A 16,112-nucleotide genomic window follows, 5' to 3' on the forward strand; every position below is an offset into this window, starting at 1 on the left:
CTTGATCTTAGACTTCCACCCTCCAGAACTGTGAGAAATGAATGTTTGATGTTTAAGCCCCTTGATCTGTGGTATTTATGTTATAGTAGCCTGAACAGACTAAGACACACAGTGAGTGCTAATGGGCATTCAACACTGGGTCTTCTAGTGATGAACTGAACACAAAACCAAGTGAGAGAAGGAGGGAGGGCTTGGGGTCAGACGAGAGACAGGTGCCTGGTCAGCAGGGCCCTGAAAGCCACGGTGAGAAGTGAGCTTTCACTCCAGCTGCAGTGGGAGACCAGGGGAGGTTTTGAGCCGTGGAGTGACATATTGGGTTTCCATTTAAAAAGGTTCCTCTGGCTTCTGTCAGAGGAGCAAGTGGAAGGATAAATAAAAGGTGTAATAACAGGACAATGGCTTGATGTGGGGAAAAAAAAAAAATTAGGAAACAAGCCCTGGCATGTGTTTATGTGGTTTCCATGCTGTGCAGAGGACGAGTTCATCTTTGGGCTGCATTCCGAGCTGCCAACTCCTTGCCTTCTGGAGACCAGGTGACAGCAGGGAGGCGTCACGGAAAGGACTCCTGGCAGGCAGTTCTAATCCCAGCTCAGGGACGTACAGAGTGGGACCCCAGTGAGTGGCTTCACACAGTATCTGGGTCTCCATTTCTCTGCTTAAAGAACTGAGAGACTTGATTCTTTATCCCTGTTCATCTTTTTAAGTCTTAAAATATTTTATGATCCTTAAAAACTGTGAGAAAGCTTAGACATCACATCCTTCCGGAAGGTGAAAACTTGGCCTGTCTTGTGCGAACCTGGCACATTTAGACATGTAATCAGTGTTTCGTGAGTGACTATTGAGGAGCAGGTAGACTTGAGGATGGCTGTTGGAAGGCTAGTTCCACAGCACGCCCCGGCTTCTGCTCACGTCCCTCCATCAGGAATTCGTTTATAGCATCTGTCTGCCTCTCACTGCTTCTAGCATCTCTAGGGTGATGTGGGAGCAAGAGGGACCCTGGGGGCCATGAGCTGTTTCAAGGGACAGGGATGCTGCACCTGCAGCACACACTTCCTGTGGCTGGACGACACGGCCTCACAGAACTTCTGCAAGTTTTCAAACGTATATGGAGGCTGTGGAGATTAATAACATTTTCATTCATCTAAAAGAATTTCTGAATTCATAGCCTCTTTCTGTCATTGGGTCATGAGGGGCTATGTGAAATACTTTGACGTGACAAAGGAATCATCTTCAAAAGGTTGGGAGCTGCTCCTTCAAGGAGAGTAGGAATGCTTTTACTTTACATCAGAGGATAGTGTTCCTCTGGTTATCCTCCTGAGAGTCCTGCAATATACTCCCATCCTCCAGGGATGAAGAATGACTATTGAGAGAGTCTTCAGACAAGACATTAAAATGTAATCTTGCACTGAAGACTTGTCACAGCTGGGAATTTGATTCCTTCTTTAGCAGAAAAACAGTGATTGTGAGGATTACGCTGTTTATTTTTAGGGAGGACAGTACAAGAGGGATTCTTTTTTTTTTTTTATAAGGTCGCACCATGTGGCATGCAGGATACCAGACAGAGATCGAACCTATGCTGCCTGCACTGGGAGCATGGAGGCGTAACCACTGGACCACCAGGGAAGTCCTTGTTTTTGCTTTTTTTTTTTTTTTTTTGCGGTACGCGGGCCTCTCACTGTTGTGGCCTCTCCGGTTGCGGAGCACAGGCTCCGGACACGCAGGCTCAGCGGCCACGGCTCACGGGCCCAGCCGCTCCGCGGCATGTGGGATCTTCCCGGACCGGGGCACGAACCCGCGTCCCCTGCATCGGCAGGTGGACTATCAACCACTGCGCCACCAGGGAAGCCCCTTGTTTTTGCTTTTTAAGGATTCCTCCGAAGGCACTCAGAGAGCTGGTATCAGTTCCTTCCTTCCTCCCTCTCTTTCTCCTCCTCTTCCTCCTTCCTCCCTTTCCATTTTGAGTAGGAAGGGAGAGCATGTGGCTAGTTTTGCCTAGGAACTCAGAATCTTCTGTTAAATATTTAAGAGATCTGGTAATTCGGTCAAGTAATTTTCATCTGAATGAGGACAGGGAACCTCTGGACTGTATTTCCAGCTGCTCCGGAACTCTTGGGAGGACAAATTAAATGGCCTTGTGAGAGTTTCTGTGGTCAGAAAGTACAATGGATGTGCTGGTTATTCTTACTGTGTTTGATTAAATAAAACCACAGCCTTGTCTCATGAATCAAAGATTTCCCCTGCCGACAGTCTCACACACACATTTACACACTCACACACTCATACACTCAAAGTATTCACACACACACACACACACACACACACACACACACACACACACCATCCATCCATCCATCCATCCATCCATCCATCCATCCATCCATCCATCCCGGGTCTGCAGCAACCCCAGAAGTGGCCACTAGGGGGAAGCAGAGGCTGCAGAACCGGGCGGTGGGGGGAGCCGAGCCTCGGGGGTGGAGGGAAGGCCTGGGGCAGGGACCTGGCTCCGAGGGTGGGAGGGGCGTCTGCGATCCCCAGCGTCCCCAGGTTGGTTCTGCTTTCTCTTCGGGTCCAGTATGTCGCCTTTTTTAACATGCGCTCACATGGTGCTTACCTTTTCTGTCCCCTTAATACCGGGCTCCCATATTTCCAGAGTGGCCATCTGGGCTGTGACCCCACCTGCTGTCCCTTCCTGGCACATCCCTGGCACGGGGGACTGCGGGAGCCCACAGTTTTGGCCAGCTGGGTTTGTTTGGTGGCCCTGGGAGGGGAGGACAGGCAGTGGGTGACATGGCCACCCGGGAGAAGTGAGGTGATTAGAAAAGCTGAGAAGAGAGGCAGTGGCTGTCACAGGGTGGTCGGGGGCCCATCTCCCACTCCCGCCCCCTGTTGTTTGATGTGGATAATGGACTTGTTTTCAGTCTTATGGAAAGTGTCATGCACACCCGTAGTTTGGGGACAGATTCTTGGTTTCCCCTTTCCTCTGCATTGCCATTCCCGAATCCCTCCTGCATAGAAATTCTAGAGCTGCTACTGGCCACAAAAAACTAGGAACCAGAGGAGTTGGGGTTCCTTCGTCTTTGGGGCGAAAGGAGGGAAACTTGAAGCTGAATTTTGCAGAAATGCATGTGGAGGTCAAAACCGCCTTTCGCGTCTCTTGGAACTCATAACCTAGTCTTGATGGAGTTATTTGCTATCCAGGTGTTCAGAAAATTAAATACCTAAAGCATTTCCAAGATGGCATTTTTACAGACATTTTTCCTGCCTCAGCTTCCTCAAGTGAAAAGCTTTTTTCTCTTGTGTGTGTGTGTGCGTGTGTGTTTCCATGACAAAAACTGCTTAGTTTAAGGTAGCCTGACTTATGAATTTTTTCCTTTATGGTTGTTACTTTTTGTGTCCTGTTTAAGAAATATTTGCCTACTCCCAGGTCATAAAAATATTCTTTTATATTTTCTTCTAAAAGCTTGATAGTCTTTTAAACACTGTTTTCCTGAAGAGCAGTTTTAAGTTCAGAGCACAATTAAGGGGAAGGTAGAGAGATTTCCCAAATACGCCCTGCCCCACACATGCACAGCCACCCCCCTAATCAACATCCCCACCAGGATGGCGCATTTGTTACAGTCAGTGACCCTACGTGGACACGTCATCACCCAGGGTCTGTAGTTTACATCAGGCTTCACTCTTGGTTTTATATTAATACATTCCATGGGTTTGGACAAATGTATGATGACGTGTATCCACCATTATAGTGTCACACAGAATATTTCCACTGCCCTAAAAATCCTCTGTGCTCCAGCTTGTTTTGCTTTTCAAATACAGATATGAAATCCGCCTGGAACTGATTTTTAGGCATAATGTGAGGTAGTCAAAATTCTTTATTTTTCCGTATGAATAACTACTAGGCCTGACCCCATTGCTTGAAAATGCCGTGCTTTCCCTACTCCACTACTGTGTTGGTGTTTTCGTAAATCAGGTGACCCCAAATGTGGAGGGCTGTTTCTAGACTCCTTATTCTATTCTACTGGTCAGTTTTTCTACTGCTATATCAATATCCCACTTTCTTAATTACTGTAGCTTTATGACTAGTATTGAGAGCTGTTGAAACAGGTCCTCCCTGTTTGTTATTCTTTTTTCAAAATTACCTTTGCTCTTTTTTGGCCAAAATACTCAAATTTGATTTCTAGATTAAAACTGTCTTTTCCTCTTCAAGTTTTATGGGCATGATTCTTTATGGCTCTCCTAAAAATAACACATGGGAGGCCAGTCATATAGTATAAGTTTAATTATGTTCTAAAATAATGAGATAGCTCTACAAGGGCAAAGCTTTCTAGGACACGGTAAGTCCGTGAGTCACGCGTCTGTCCTGCCCGCCAGGGTCAGGGAAAGAAGTTCCCTTTTTTTCTCTTTCCAAATTCCAACTGTCTTTCAAGGCCTGCTCCAAAGCCGCACGTTCCCACCTGGATTACGTAACTCCCCTCACACTTGCCCAGCCGCCCTGCATGGCACAGATTTGGTGATGATGCAGTGTTACTCTCAGGAAAAGACCCGCCACCTCCCAGCCTCCCAGGACCTCCACCGTCTGGGCTGGACCACTTTCCACAGCATCTCCTGTTTCCCCCTCCCCCCGTAGTACCCAGCCTTCAGGTCCCCACAGGGCTCTGCCCCACACACTCCAGGGACTTTCCATTTGGGTTTGATCTGTCTGCCTCTGCGCAGTTCTTCGCTTCTTGTTCCCACAGCCTTCCTTGTATGGGCTGATGCCTTGTGAACCCTTCAAGTCCTCCATCTGGGCATCCTTCCCTGGCCCCCAGACTACATCAGCTCCCCTTGTAATATGCTCCCCCTTCATGGCGTGCATCGCAGCTCAAAATTATAAACCTAATGGATGATTTGATCAACGCCTGACTCTTCCACTAGATTCTAAACTCCAATAAGGCGGGATCCAGGACTCATCCTTTTTCATCTCTGATATCTAGCCTAGTATTTGTCACATAGCAACTGCTCGGTAATTCTTCTATGAATGAATGCATGCGTGAATGAAACACTTTGGCCTCGTGGCCTATGTTACTCTTCACAGCACCCTGCATGCAGATGCTCTATAAATATCTTTCTGATTCATCTTACCTTGTTCTGTAGGACATTTTAATAACGAATTCTGTGTAGTTTCTAAGAGTAGCTTGCCACATTCTGAATTGAGAGGCCTGGCCATTGCAGGCAGAGTCAGGGTGATTCTTCAGGCCCTGTACTTGGTTTGATAGGGGTGGTAGTGGTAATCAAATATGACTTAGAAGTGTCCCCCACCTGCCATACCTGTCTTGCTTTCCATATCTCAAGTCTGCCTTTTGGAAAACCCTGGGAATTCATGTCACTTCACCTTGCTCGCTCAGTGGCAAAGCAGGGCAGCCAGGAGGGCTTCGTTGGCATTTGGCCTAGATGAGTGAGAGCTAACATCTGGTCCATCATGGAAAATTCCTGTAGTTACAGAGCTGGAAAATAGACTATCATTCCATTAATAAAGGGACCGGAATTAGTTCTTGTTCTCTGTGCTTCGTGTGCTAGTCATTGATGAATGATAATCCTGTCTTTATAGTCTCAAGCAGTCAGAGGGGAAGATAAAAAGTATGCTCCCTGGTCACCATCAGCAGCACTGCATTGGAGGGAGGGGGCAGGCTGTGGTGGTCGAGCCCCATCCTGTCCTGATAGGGACGTCTGTAACTTGCATATTTAATGGGGAGAGGCAACAGCTAGAGATGCCGCTTCTGATACAGCCTCTGCCCCCCTCCTCTGTACGACCAAGGGAGAACCACTAATTGGATTCTGCCTCAAAAATGGGAACACTGACCTTTTCTCAAATCCACCAAACTGCAATATAATAGGGTTAATGTCATAGAGGTAAATGACACTTAGGTTCTTAGGGGAAAAAACTGTGTGTGTGTGTGTGTGTGTGTGTGTGTGTGTATATATATAAATAAAAACATTGTGTGTGTTGGTGTGTGTGTGTGTGTGTGTGTGTGTGTGTGTGTGTGTGTGTGTGTGTTATGCGGGCCTCTCACTGTTGTGGCCTCTCCCGTTGCGGAGCACAGGCTCCGGACGCGCAGGCTCAGCGGCCATGGCACACGGGACCAGCCGCTCCGCGGCATGTGGGATCTTCCCGGACCGGGGCACGAGCCCGTGTCCCCTGCATCGGCAGGCGGACTCTCAACCACTGTGCCACCAGGGAAGCCCAAACAGTGTATATTTTTATCAGGAGGACCTTCCTATGGTCCTTAGAGGCATGGTTTTAATGGATATGAATAAGGAATTAAGACCAGTTATTAACCACATTGCAATGGAGGTCCTCAGTTGCCTTCCGGGGCTGGGGCAGGTGGAACAGCAGGATCTGAGGGCGGGGTGAGCGGGGGGCGGGCTCAGGGAAGCACGACCACAGGGATGTCTGAGTGTGTGTGTGTGGGGTGGTGGTGGGGGAGTGGGTTATGATTCAGGGTGGAAAGACGCTGAAGACGAATTAGGTTACATCACGTTCTTGATTTCAGCGTATTTATATTGGGCATTTTGAGTTTAAAGCTAATTAAATTGATGCATCATCTTTTGTGAAATACCAAAAGGATTTGGTAAACACTAATTAGGCTAGAGGACGTTTACATCATTTAACACTAGGCAATTGGCCACCTACGACATGTGGGTGATTCATTAATTTCAAGTAAATTTAATGCATGTAATTAAATGGCAAGACTCTGAGGGTTTCTGTGGCTGGCTCTGCCTTCCGCCCCGCGTAATGCACTTCTTCACACTTACTTATATTCAGGGTGTCCACGGGGGTGTTCTCAGAGACCCTGTCCTTCTATGTGAATGCCAGAGGAGCACCAGCGAGTTGTTACACTGGATGCGTGCCTGCTTCCTCCACCCTCACCGGCACCCCGTGCTCTGCCCCCCAGGGGGCCTGAGTGGTTCCTTCCTGTGTTCCACCTCTTGATCCAACCTGATTGGGTCAGAATGAGCCCCAGGCGTTCAATCGATGGCCTGGCATGAAAGTCCTGTATCTCAGGGATGACTGTGGTTGAGTCGTTCGTGTTCTTGCACAGGAATTTCAACTGAAGAAATGGCCAGAATCAGGCAGTTGCAAGTAGAATCTTAGTTGAAAGGTTCTCAGAGAGAAGGCAGTGTCCAAAATCACGAAGCACTACAGGTCACGAATAAGTAAAGGCCATGAAGTCAGGGAGTCAGGCTGGAAGAAAGGGAGAGTTGTTAGTTGGAAGCAGCCGGTGGAGAGTTGAAACTCTAACAGCAGAGAATAATCTAGATAATCCAATCACTGGAGCTATATTGGGTTATTACAATTTCTGAACTGAAATGTGAGACTCAGCCGACCATTTCCATGACGTCTGGCTGTGACACGTGTATCCCCACAGTAACACCCCCTACCCCACCCCCACCCCCCAAAAAAACTTAAGGAAGCAGAAGAGAGTATCTTTCCTTGCATGCCAAGGAATCTAACACACAACATGTATCTGAGGTTTATGTAACTTTTTTCTTTCAGTTTTATTGAGATATACTCGACATACATCATCATAAAAATTTAAGGTGGACAGCATAATGACTTATGCATATTGTGAAATGGTTCCTACAAGAAGTTTAGTTAACATCAATCATCTCGCATAGATACAACGACAAAAAAAGAAAAAGAAAAATTTTTTTTCTTGTGATGAGAATTTTATGATATATTCTCTTAGCAACTTTCAAATTTATATTTGAAACTTTCAAATGACAACTATAGTCATTGTACATTAAATTAAATCCTCAGTACTCATTTATCTTATAACTGGAAGTTTGTACCTTTTGGCCACCTTCATCCAGTTCCTTCACCCCCCATCTCCCACCTCTGGTAATCACAAGTCTGATCTCTTCTTCTATGAGTTTGAGTTTTTTGTTTTTTGATTTCTTTTAGAGTCCACATATAAGTGAGATCATATGGTATTTTTCTTTCTCTGCCTGACTTATCTCACTTAGCATAATGTCCTCAAGGTCTAGCCATGTTGTCACAACGGCAGGATTTCCTTCCTTTTTAATGGCTGAATAGTATTCCATTGTGTGTGTGTGTGTGTGTGTGTGTGTGTGTGTGTGTGTGCGCGTGTTTGTGTGTGTATCTCGCAACCTCTTTATCCATTATCTGTTGATGCACCCTTAGGTTGTTTCCCTGTCTTGGCTGTCATGAATGATGCTGCAATGAACATGGGGGTGCAGACATCTCTTCAAGATACTGATTTCATTTCCTTTGGATATGTGCCCAGAAGCAGAATTGCTGGATCATATGGTAGTCCCATTTTTTATCTTTGGAGGAACCTCCATACTGTTTTCCATAGTGGCTGCACTAATATATAATCCCACCAACAGTGCACCAGGGCCCCCTTTTCTCCACATCCTCGCCAGCATTTATCTCTTGTTTTTTTGTTGTTTTTTTTTCGGTACGCGGGCCTCTCACTGCTGTGGCCTCTCCCGTTGCGGAGCACAAGCTCCGGACGCGCAGGCTCAGCAGCCATGGCTCATGGGCCCAGCCGCTCCGTGGCATGTGGGATCTTCCCGGACCGGAGCACGAACCTGTGTCCCCTGCATCGGCAGGCGGACTCTCAACCACTGTGCCACCAGGGAAGCCCTATCTCTTGTTTTTTTGATGATAGGATTCTCACAGACCTGAGGAGATACCTCATTGTGGTTTTGATTTGCATTTCCCTAATGACTAGTGATGTTGAGCATCTTTTCATGTAGCTGTTGACCACTTGAATATCTTCTTTGGAAAAAATGTCTGTTCAGCTCCTTTGCCCATATTTCAATTGGATTACTTGTTTTTCTGTTACTGAGTTGTATAAGTTCTTTATATATTTTGGATATTAACCCTTTTCAGATATATGATCTGCAAATGTTTTCACCCATTCTATAGGTTTCCTTTTCCTTTTTGAAATTTTCATTTTTCATTCCTTTTGCTGTGCAGAAGCTCTTTAGTTTGATGTGGTCTCACTTGTTTATTTTTAATTTTGTTGCTTGTGCTTTAGGTGTCATAGTCAAAAACTCATTGCCAAGACTCTTGTCAGGGAACTTTTTTCCCTATGTTTCCTTTTAGGAATTATATGGTTTCAGGTCTTACATCTAAGTCTTTAATCCATTTTGAGTTAGTTTTTCTGAGTGGTGTGAGATAGGGGTCTAGTTCCATTCTTTTATATGTGAATGTCCAATTTTTCCAGCACCATTTATTGGAGAGACTGTCTTCTCCATTGGGTATTCTTGGCTCCCTTGTCAAATATTAGTTGACCGTATATACATGGGTTTATTTCTGGGCCGTCTGTTCTGTTCCATTGGTCTATATGTCTGTTTTTATGCCAGTACCATATGGTTTTGATTAGTGTAGTGTTTATAAGTAGCTTGAAATTGAGAAGTGTGTTGCCTCCCGCTTTATTCTCCTTTTGCAGGGCTGCTTTGGCTGCTTAGAGCCTTTTGTGGTGCCATATGTAACTTTTTGTTTTGCTTTTATTCTCTAAATGCTCTGAGTGGCTTTACCCTCCTCTTCATCCTTGTCTTTCTCTGTTCCAGCTTGTTGCAGCTCTTTTTTGTCCCACATCCTCACTGTAGATAGATATTCCCGACCCAGAGCAAAGTGGTAATGAGGGCAGTTAAGGTTATACCAGCCTTGCAAGTCACCAAAGGGATGCTCCAGACACAGCATCATGCAGACTGCCTTTGACTTTTTTTTTTTTTTTGTGCTACACGGGCCTCTCACTGTTGTGGCCTCTCCCGTTGCAGAGCACAGGCTCCGGATGTGCAGGCTCAGCGGCCATGGCTCACGTGCCCAGCCGCTCCGTGGCATGTGGGATCTTCCCGGACCGGGGCACGAACCCGCGTCCCCTGCATCAGCAGGCGAACTCTCAACCACTGCGCCACCAGGGAAGCCCTGCCTTTGACTTTTTAGTCAGTTTATCTTCATAATGGATGTGGACCATTTTTAAAGTCTTTATTGACTTTGTTACAATATTGCTTCTGTCTTTTTTTTAATGTTTTGGCTTTTTGGCCGTGAGACATGTGGGATCCTAGCTCCCCGACCAGGGATGGAACCCGCACTCCCTGCACTGGGAGGCAAAGTCCTAACCACTGGACCGCCAGGGAAGTCCCTATCTTCATAATGGATGGATGAGGGGAAGACGATTTAGCTCAGATATTAAGTCACAGCTAAATTTAGAGTAGATTTTCTTCTCTTTCTCTTTCTCTCTAAGAAATCAGCTTACTCTTATCCTTAGATTCTTCCTTCCTCCATCCAAAGATTGAAAAGTAGCTTCACACTAGGGACTTTTTAGAGTTAACACAGATCTGGTTTGGCTAAGATACTCTTTCCAGGAGCAAACATGGACCGTTTGAACTGTTTTTGTTTGTCCACACACTTATGCTCTTTGTTGGTCGTAGCCAGAGCTCCCTGAGGATCAGGGAGTGCAAGTGTATACCCTCCCTCTTTTCAATTTAGCCTTGCCCTTGTGTGGAAGTAACTGCTTCTTTGTTTTAGCGATAGAACCTCCCTGAGTTGTAGCTGGACATATGGCTACCCGGTTGAAGACTGTATTTCATAGTCGCCTGTGTGGTAGGTGTGCCCATATGATTCAGTTTCCCGCCATAAAATGTGAGCAGAGTGATATTCACAGGGTCTGTGGCAATTCCTCAAAAGGAACTGACCTGCCCTCCCTTTTCTCTTTGGCGTCCTTCCAGCCCCAGATGGGACCTTGGTTAATAGGCTCCACCCCTACAGTTGAGGGCAGAGTAATGAGAGGGAAGGGAGCGGGCTCTTGAGAGAACCTGTTGGAGCAGGACCACCTACTCGCAGGAGAACCTCTGGGCTGTTACAGGCGAGAGCAGGCAACACGTCTTCCCGTGTCAGCTCTTCTATGTTTGTTTCTCCGTTACAACTGCCCAGTCTGTACCCCAACCAGTACACAGTGGTGGACACTCAGTGCTCAGGAACCTCACTGAGTGATGAATAGGTGTTATGTCACTTGATCTTCTAGCAACCACCCCTAAATAGATACTACTTGCCCATTTTACAGATGTGCAAACAGACTTAGGAAGGCGAGGTGACTTGCCCAAGATCACACGGCTGTAAGTGGTAGAAGGAACTTGGACCCGACTCTGAAGTGCTTCAAAACACGTATCCTTAATTGCTGTGCCCTCGCGTCTCTTGATATTACTGTTCACTCTTTTTCTAAGAGAATATTCGAAGTATTCTTCTCTGCCAATTTAAAGTTTCAGTATGTTACACATCGTGACTCTGGGCTCTACTGCTTCTCTGCTTGGTTTGGTGTAGATTGCTCACTTTCTTCTGCTGTTTTTGGGAGGTGGGGGTGGGAGCGACGACCATCCTTTAGTTTTGAATACATTCATTTTGCCTCATTCATTAGACTGTAAATCCCTCAGGGGATAGTGCTAGTGACACATGCTGAGTAAATGACGGTTACACGTCTAAAGAGAAAAGATATGTCTGGTCTTCCAGAATGATGCAGTGTTCTCTTGTGTGATGTTTTTCTCACGGGTGTATAAATTCTGTTGTTAATCATCAGTCCTGGTGAAAGCCAGCCCCCATTTAAAATACATTTTCATGGCAGAATATTTGAATAGAGGTAACATTGGAAGAGATGATTTTGAGTAAGGAATGATGCCCATTCTACTTATTGTTCTAAATATAAGCAGGTGGAATTTTAACTCTTCATACTGGCACTTCAGCCAACGTTAGATTCATGATCATTCTGCCACGTATGAGTTCGTGTGAAGTTTGCTGCATGATTAAAGAAAGTTCAGAATAATAGTGCTTCAGATAAGATGTATTTTTTTTTTTTCTAACATGAGAAAGGTCTGGAGGTGGGCAGCTGAGGACTGGTATGGTGGCTTCGTGGTCACTGGATGCAAGCTCCTTCTAACTTTTTCCTCCCAAATCCCTGAAAATGGTTTCCATTCTGAAGGTTCCCTCCTGGTTACCAAGAGCCCTGGTAGAGACAACCATTGTTTCAGAGTTGCAGGCAGTAGGATGGGGAGGGGGCAAAGGGCCTTTACCTTCCTTTTCCCTCTTAAAGACCTCTTCCAGAATTTTCACTAAATGAACCTCCACCTCACTGGTCAGAACCTAGCTCTACCTAGTTACAGAGCTGCCCAAGTAAAATCAGGGTTTTGTCTTGTTTTTAAGGAAGAAGGAGAAGGGTCAGTGTTAGGTGGACTGCCTGCCTTCTAATTAGAAAATTCCCACCATTCTAGATCGGGGTGGCGAACTATGGTCCATGGGCCAAATCTGGCCTGCAGCCTGCTTTTTAAATTTATTCTTATTTCTTATTTTTAATAGCTCATTTCAGGTTACTACAGCAGAGCTGAGTATTTGTTACAGAGATTGTAGAGCCCACAAATCTAAAATATTTCCTGTCTGGTCCTCATTAGAAAAAGTATGCCAACCCCTGTTCTTCTAAATCATGGGGGATGGATTCTGAGGAATGAATGGTTTCATTCCTTGGGGTGCTATTCCAGGAGCAGCATGGAGCTTAATATGAATTCAATAATAATCTGTTCTTCTCCAGCCCCAAGTGAAGTTGTATCCATTAAGCATATGTTTGCCTGCAAGTACCATAAAACCTGACTAATGACAGATGAAACAAAAAGAAGTGTATTTATCTTGGATACAAAGAAGTCCAGAAGTACTGGATTGGTACAGATGCTGAATGATGCTTTTCAAATGAAGTCCAGAAGTACTGGATACAAAGAAGTCCAGAAGTACTGGATTGGTACAGATGCTGAATGATGCTTTCCAAATGGGTTCTTTTTTTTTCTCCCCAACCATGCCGAGAATGTTGGCTTTCTTCTCATGCTTATTGTAAGACGGCTACAGCACCTAAAGTTGTAATGTCTGCATCCTGCATAGGAAGAAAGGGAAGGTGCCAAAGGGGGCATGAGTCTGTCCCCCTTCCAGAAACTTTCCCAGGGTCCTCACTGGCCAGGACTATGTCTCATGTCCACCGCTAGCAGCAGAGGATGCTGGGATGATGAGAATAGAAATTGGGTGCATCGCTGGGGCAGACACATGGAGGTTGTGTTGGAAAGGGAGACGTGGAGACAAGAGTGGTGTGTGCTGTGTAGGGCACCCCCGCAACTAATGTGGGTCCCTCTAGAGATATTACCTTTGTTAGAGTCTCCTTTCCTACCTGCCTTTGCCTGTCACAGTTCCCAAAATTAATTAATTAATTAAGATTAATTAATTAATCTTGTTCTTTTCACCTCCCTTTGTATTCTCGGCTAGGTGAGAAACCTGGAAGTGAGCCTGAAGAGGCGAAGCTGCAGATCGCCAGCGAACAGATCGTGCAGAATGCCATCCTGCGGGCTGTGCAGCAGGTCTCCCGGGAGAGTCGGCAGAGGGAAGCCAGGGCTGGCGACACCCCTCGGGGCAGCTTCCGGCCGGGCGCGGGGGAATTAACCAAGAAGCATGAAAAGAAGTAACACGGTGGATGGGGCTCTTGTCACACGCTTGGTTTCCAGCCTTTTTTTTAGCATAGGATGCGTTGCCAAAAATGTTGCCAGTAAAGCAGACCGAAGTGTCAGCGACACCTAGCAGTAGGATGAATTCACACTAGGCCTTGGCCGAGAAGCACTGTTCTGCAAAAGTGCATTAGATGCTTCTGTTTATATTAACGCAGTGCCTCTGAAACGTAGTCGGGACAAACATGACACTGTCATTGCAAAAGTAGTTTTGCAGCACAATTCATTTCTAAAGTTGGTTTTTTTTTTTTTAAATGATTCCCTATGTTTATTTACTTTGGCCTTGTATGCATTCTGTCTGTGACCTTAACCAGCAGTTCTTTCTGCTGAAACACCGAGAGCTGTACTGTGATCTTTATAATATTTAAACAAGATGTGCTGGAAAGGTAAAGGAATGGTGTTACAGTCCTCAGATATGGAATTGAAGGCTTTACTAAAGTGGGTTCAGGTCCAAGATCATATTAAGCAAAGGCAAATTCTAAGTCCCTCAGGATCTTACCAAAGCATGTATTTATATATATTGTTTTTTTAAAAAGGAGGACCCCAGCTTTTCCAGAACTCAGTCTCAGTTCTGTCAGTTGTTTGATAGTTAATGTTTCCTCTCTGTGCAGAAATCCTTGGGAAATATTATGGATTTCTTTTTCCATTTCAAGATGAAAATAAGATGGGTGAATCTAAATGCATGAGTCGCCGATGTCGGCAGCCCCTTGAAGAGAAACTGGAGTTGTAGATTCCATCTTGGAGATATCCTAGGGTCAGCTTATGGGGTGCAGGGTCCTTGGAAGGAGCTCTGGGGACTTATAAATGCTGTGTTGCCATCAGACTATGCACTTGCACTAGTACCTTGCTAATAGGAACTTTTCTTTTCCCATCCACAAATTAGATTTTTTTTTTGAGATTATGAAAATCATACATATCAGGAATGAATGACACATAAAATGGGAAAATCATTTCCTCAACTGAAACGTGAAAATACAGTGGGATCAACAAAGCGACCATGCTGTGAAAGCAGTCATGGGACCATATGTGTGTGAATGAATAAAGCCATCTCTGTTGCAACAGAATGACTTCCGCTCCACTCTCATGTGGGTACCGCACAGCTTTCTGTGTCCTTAGAGTCCCATTTCCTGGGTTTCCCAACAGTTACTGAGTTGATGCTACTGGGAACAGATGAAGAATTTGATCTTTGTTAGAAATTTTTGGGCTTCAGAGTATCAAGGTTTACGTTTGATAGTTTTTTAAAAAGCAAAGTATCAACATATGAAGTGTGACTGATATTAAGACATGCTTCTAGAATTCCAATATGTTACACTTTCCAGAATGGATACTATTGAGAAATAAATGAAAACAATCTCTTATCAGTTCTGTTAGACTGTCTCACACCATGTACAGATGGAATAAATTCACAGGGGGAATGTCTGTGGGAGGGAGCAGAGGGGTTAACATTTAAATATGGTTTGTTCATAATTTTCTTTAAGTAGTACTCATGACAATTGAAGAATGAGTTTAAGTTGACCTGAAGTCATATAATGGATGTGATATAATTGTACAGCCTAGATAATAGGAATGAAGATATTAAGGGAAATTATTCAGGAGTACCCACAAATAACAAAATAAACCCAATGCTTGTAATTTGCAAGTGATCTGGCACTCTGTTTACTGAGATGTCTGGATATAACCAGCCTTGGCTTTTGCTGCCGTATGTCAGAAACACATAAACACGTTCTCTTTCCTCTCTGGTGTGTCTGTGCTAGTACATTGGGGATCTTGGAGAATATCTGATTAACCTCTGTATCTAAATGTTATTTATAAATAAAATATATCCAGCTTTGAAATATGTTGTCATTTATAGCCAAGTTTTCTTCGCCCTACTCTTTGGTCCTTTCACATGGGGCTACGAGGCATCCCAAGGCTGTTCCAAACCTCTAGATCTCGTGACCCTGAAAGCACTTCTTAACAGGCCTTCACTGTCACTGTCTGAGGACAGCTGTGGGATGGGGGTTCCTGAGGCTTGAGCAGAAAAGGGTGCGTGCTAAGAAGTGGCCTTTTGATCTCAGGAAGTAAAGGTAAGTAGATGGGGCAAAGCTGAGTGTCTTTCATGATCTTTGTGAGATGGAAAGTCTCCAGCAAGAAACAGATATTGATAAGTTCTTGGAAGGAGGAAAGAAAGTCAATCCCTGCACTCGACAGGTAGGTGCCGCATCGGCAGAATCCTAAGAAAACTCAGCCATAAAAATAAATGCATCTGTTAAGCTCCTCCTTGTATCTGTCTTGGTATAAAGTTATGGGGTTTTGAAGGGGCCGACAGAACTTCATTCGGCGTAGGATCAAGGTGGGCTTCCCCTTGGTTATTACACGAACCAGCACAGAGCTTTTGGTTTTAGGAATGAGTGGGAACATGTATTTCATGCCCTTTACCTTCCTGGCTTAATAGATAGTAAATGCACGTGGGCTTCCCAGCTCTGCGTGTTCAGCTGCTTGTCTTGGGCTTTGCCTGTCCCTGGGGTGGAACTGGAGACAAATTCTTTTCTGCTGCTTTATTTTTCTGTAGTCACCTACCCAGCGTGAAGAGT

At 45.1% G+C, this 16,112-nt stretch overlaps 1 protein-coding gene across 5 annotated transcripts in view; it reads left to right on the forward strand.

The window, feature by feature from the left end:
- The window catches only part of AKAIN1 (A-kinase anchor inhibitor 1), a 79,358-nt gene extending 63,990 nt beyond the window's left edge, over nucleotides 1-15,368 (forward strand). The window contains exons 1-2 of one of the 5 annotated variants that reach the window (XM_060028713.1): nucleotides 8,173-8,308; nucleotides 13,304-15,368. In XM_060028713.1, coding sequence (XP_059884696.1) covers nucleotides 8,206-8,308; nucleotides 13,304-13,500 — 300 coding nt within the window. In that variant the 5' untranslated portion in view covers nucleotides 8,173-8,205 and the 3' untranslated portion in view covers nucleotides 13,501-15,368. Of the gene's footprint in view, nucleotides 1-8,172; nucleotides 8,309-12,696; nucleotides 12,792-13,303 lie in introns of those variants that run through there. The other 4 variants (XM_060028711.1, XR_009521719.1, XR_009521720.1 and 1 more) reach the window with 4 other exon arrangements.
- The last annotated feature ends 744 nt before the right edge of the window (nucleotides 15,369-16,112 follow it).

Source organism: Delphinus delphis, chromosome 13 (genome assembly GCF_949987515.2).
Source record: "Delphinus delphis chromosome 13, mDelDel1.2, whole genome shotgun sequence".
NCBI lineage: Eukaryota > Metazoa > Chordata > Mammalia > Artiodactyla > Delphinidae > Delphinus > Delphinus delphis.